Raw genomic sequence first — 3,809 nt, forward strand, 5'->3', positions numbered from 1 at the left:
ATTATAATAATCAGACTCAGTTTTATGTATTCCTGGGCAAGACCGAGGCAGATACATCTGACGCAATTATCACAGGTACTATTCTTATTTATGACCGGATGGCCACTATTTTGTTTGATACAGGTTCTACTTATTCTTATGTGTCTGTAAAATATGCCTTGGATTTTGATGCACTATGTGATATATAGGATTCCCCTGTTCATGTTTCTACCCCTGTTGGAGAGCTAGTCATAGTCACCTATGTGTATCATGCTTTTTCTGATGTATTTTTGGGATACCAGACTTGGGTTGACAATGATTTTAGACATGACAGATTTTGATGTGATCTTAGGCATGAATTGATTGTCTTCCTATTTTGTTGTACTTAAATGCAATGTAAAAATAGTGGCTTTAGAGATTTCAGAGAGGGAAAGGTTAGAGCGGGAAGGGGTGTACAAGCCTAAGCCAGTTAAGGTCACATCTTTTATCTAGGCTAGAAAAATAGTAGGGTGGGGTTGTTTTTTTTATTTGGTCCATATCCAGAATGTGGATGTAGAGTCTTCTACTATTGCGTCTATTCATATAGTGCGTGAATTTTCGAAAGTTCTCTTCAGACTTGCGGGATGCCTCCAGACCGAGATATAGATTTTTACATTGACTTAGAGTCGAGTACTCGTCCAATTTCCATTCCTCCCTACTGTATAGCTCCAGCAGAGTTGAGAGAGTTTAAGGCTTAGACTCTAGAGCTTCTTGACAAGGGGTTCATTCGTCCTAGTGCTTCACCTTGGGGCACTCCGGTGTGTTCTTCAAGAAAAATGATGGTAGTATGAGAATGTTCATTGACTATCGATAACTGAATAAGGTTACTATCAGAAATAAATATCCTGTACCCTGTATTGATGATCTGTTTGATCAGTTTCAAGGTGCCTCAGTCTTCTCAAAGATTGATCTCATGTCTGGGTATCATCAATTGAAAATTAGGCATGAGGATGTGCCCAAAACAGCTTTTAGAACTAGGTACAGGCACTATGAATTTTTATTGATGTCTTTTGGGTTGACCAATGCACTTGCAACCTTCATGAGTTTGATGAATGGAGTGTTCAAGTTGTTTCTGGATTCATTCATGATAGTGTTTATAGATGATATATTGGTATTTCAAAGAGTGAACAGGATCATGCAGATCACCTTCGAATTGTTTTAGGTATTTTGGGAAGACAAAAGTTGTACGTAAAATTATCTAAGTGTGAATTTTAGCTACCTACATTTGCCTTTTTAGGTTGTGTTGTTTCCAAAGAAGGAGTAATGGAGGACCCACAAAATATTAAGGTAGTTAAGAACTGGGCTAGGCCTAGTTCCATGATCGAAGTTAGAAGTTTTGTGGGACTGGCCAATTATTATCGCCGGTTCGTGAAAAAAATTTGCTTCTATTGCTACTCACTTGATCATACTAACTAAAAAAGGAGATATAATTTGAGTGGACTGACAAATATGAAGAGAGCTGTAAGACTCTTCTGACCACATCACTATATTTAACCTTCCCGGTCAAAGGTAAAGACTTCATTGTTTATTGTGATGCTTCACATTCCGATTTGGGTGCTGTGTTGATGCAGGATAAGAATGTTGTAGCATATTCTTCTCTATAATTAAAGGTGCATAAGAAGAACTACCTGACTCATAACTTAGAGTTGGCAGTGGTGGTGTTTGAACTGAAAATATGGAGACATTATCTGTACGGCGTCAAGTGTAAGGTGTTTACTGATCACGACAACTTACATCATGTGTTCACCCATATGGACTTGAATTTGAGACAACGAAGGTGGATGGAGTTTCTTAAATACTATGATGTCACCATCCAGTACCATCCAGGTAAGGCTAATGTGATGGCAGACGCATTGAGTCGAAAACCAGTGAGCATGGGCAGTCTAGCCTGTTTAGCAGCCCTTAAGCGGCCCTTGGATTGAGAAATCCAAGGTTTGGAGGCCAGGTTCATGAGGCTAGGCATCTTAAAGAAAGGTGGGATAATGTCCGGAGTTAATCTAAGGCCCAACTTTATAGAAGAGATCAAGAACAAGTAGTTTGAAGATGCTAACTTAAATGAAATTAGAGGAAAAATGTTGATGGGGAAGACTTCAAACTCAACACTTGATGCAGGTGGGGTGCTTCACTTAGGGGAAGGATTTGTGTTCCCCGGATAGATGAACTAATTTAGAAAATTCTTTCTGAATCTCATAGTTCACAATAATCTATTCACCCGAGAGTGACCAAGATATATCAAGATTTAAAATGACTATATTGGTGGTCGGGTATAAAGAAAGGCATAGATGAATAAGTAGCCAAGTGTTAGAGCTGCCAACAGGTGAAATAGAAGAACTAAAGACCTGCAATGTTGCTTCAAAGAATGCCCCTTCCTTAATGGAAGTGGGAGAGAATAGACATGGACTTCCTGGTGGACTTCCCAAGACTTGGAAAGTATGACTTCATTTGGGTTGTGGTTGACAGGTTGAGAAAGACACCACACTTTATCCCAGTTAGAGTGGAATACAATGCACAACAGTTGACCAAGATTTATGTGAAGAAGATAGTAAGGCTGCACAGGGTGCCCCTTTCTATTATTATAGACTGCGGTACGCAATTCACCTCAAAATTTTAGGGTAAGTTGCATGAAGAGTTGGGTAATCAACTCACTTTCAACATAACTTTCCATGCCCAAACATATGGGCAATCAGAGCAGACTATCTATGTGATAGAGGACATGTTGAGGGCATGTGTGATCGATTTTGGGGGATATTGGACAAGTTTTTTCCTCTGTGCGAGTTCTCATACAATATTAGCTACCACTACAGTATTGATATGGAACCATTTGAAGCCCTGTATGGGAGGGGATATAGGTCTCCCATAGGGTGATTTGAAGCTGGGGAAGTGGAGCTATTGGGTTTGACTTAATGAGGGATGCTCAAGATAAGGTAAGAAGCATTCAAGCTAAGCTTCTAGCGGCTCAAAATCATCTGAAGGAGTATGCTGACCGAAAGGTAAGGTATATGACATTAGAGGCTGGTGAGCAATTACTTCTAAAAGTGTCACCCATTAAAGGGGTGATGAGGTTTGGCAAGAAAGGCAAACTCAGCCCTCGCTATATTGGCCCTTTTGAAATCCTTGACTGTGTAGGGCCAGTAGAGTACAGATTGGTCTTACCACATAGCTTGTCTGGGGTACATCCAGTGGTCTTTTTGTCCATGCTGAAAAAGTACCATGGAGATGGGGACTACATAATTAAATGGGGCTCGGTGTTATTAGATAAGGAACTCCAGTATAAGGAGGAGACAATTACAATTCTTGATCGTGATGTTTGGAAGTTGAGGACTAAAGAGATCAACATGGTTAAAGTACAATGGAAACATTGTTCGTTAGAGGAAGCTATTCGGGAGACTGAGAAAGACAGGCGAGAAAAGTATGCTCAACTGTTGGACGAATTAGGTACTACTCTATCTCTACTTTAGCCCTATTTTTCCTAGTTAGTCACTCGGGGACGAGTGATGGGTAAATTGGTATCTATTGTAATGACCTATCCCCGTCGTTAGGAATAAGACAATGGAGAAGGATTTTGGGCCAGAAAACAACGGATAGTAACTTCGAAACAATTTAGCCTACGCCATACGTGGTCGAATTCTAAGTTAGGTGAAGTCTAGGGTAATCATGTGAATTATGGGAGGTCAAGTCTATAATTCGATTGGACATACTGATAGCCAAGATAATACGGAGCATTTGCCTCTTCATGGAATTGCATTCGGGCGAGTAAAACTCTCGGAATTGAATTTAGCATGAAAGGTATA

At 40.0% G+C, this 3,809-nt stretch overlaps 1 protein-coding gene across 1 annotated transcript; it reads left to right on the plus strand.

The window, feature by feature from the left end:
• Positions 1-2,921: 2,921 nt before the first annotated feature.
• On the plus strand, positions 2,922-3,476 carry LOC129872286 (uncharacterized). The gene is made up of 2 exons (XM_055947219.1): positions 2,922-3,033; positions 3,145-3,476. The coding sequence occupies exons 1-2, from the start codon at positions 2,922-2,924 to the stop codon at positions 3,474-3,476; spliced, it is 444 nt and encodes a 147-aa protein (XP_055803194.1).
• The last annotated feature ends 333 nt before the right edge of the window (positions 3,477-3,809 follow it).

Source organism: Solanum dulcamara, chromosome 2 (assembly GCF_947179165.1).
Source record: "Solanum dulcamara chromosome 2, daSolDulc1.2, whole genome shotgun sequence".
Classification (NCBI taxonomy): domain Eukaryota; kingdom Viridiplantae; phylum Streptophyta; class Magnoliopsida; order Solanales; family Solanaceae; genus Solanum; species Solanum dulcamara.

What these genes read in the sequence shown, in the direction of transcription:
- LOC129872286 (XM_055947219.1), top strand. Translation starts at nt 2,922, where the DNA reads ATGAGGGATGCTCAAGATAAGGTAAGAAGCATTCAAGCTAAGCTTCTA. An exon ending in GTATATGACATTAGAGGCTG is followed by an intron (nt 3,034 to 3,144) that starts GTGAGCAATTAC and finishes TTGACTGTGTAG; the next exon opens with GGCCAGTAGAGTACAGATTG.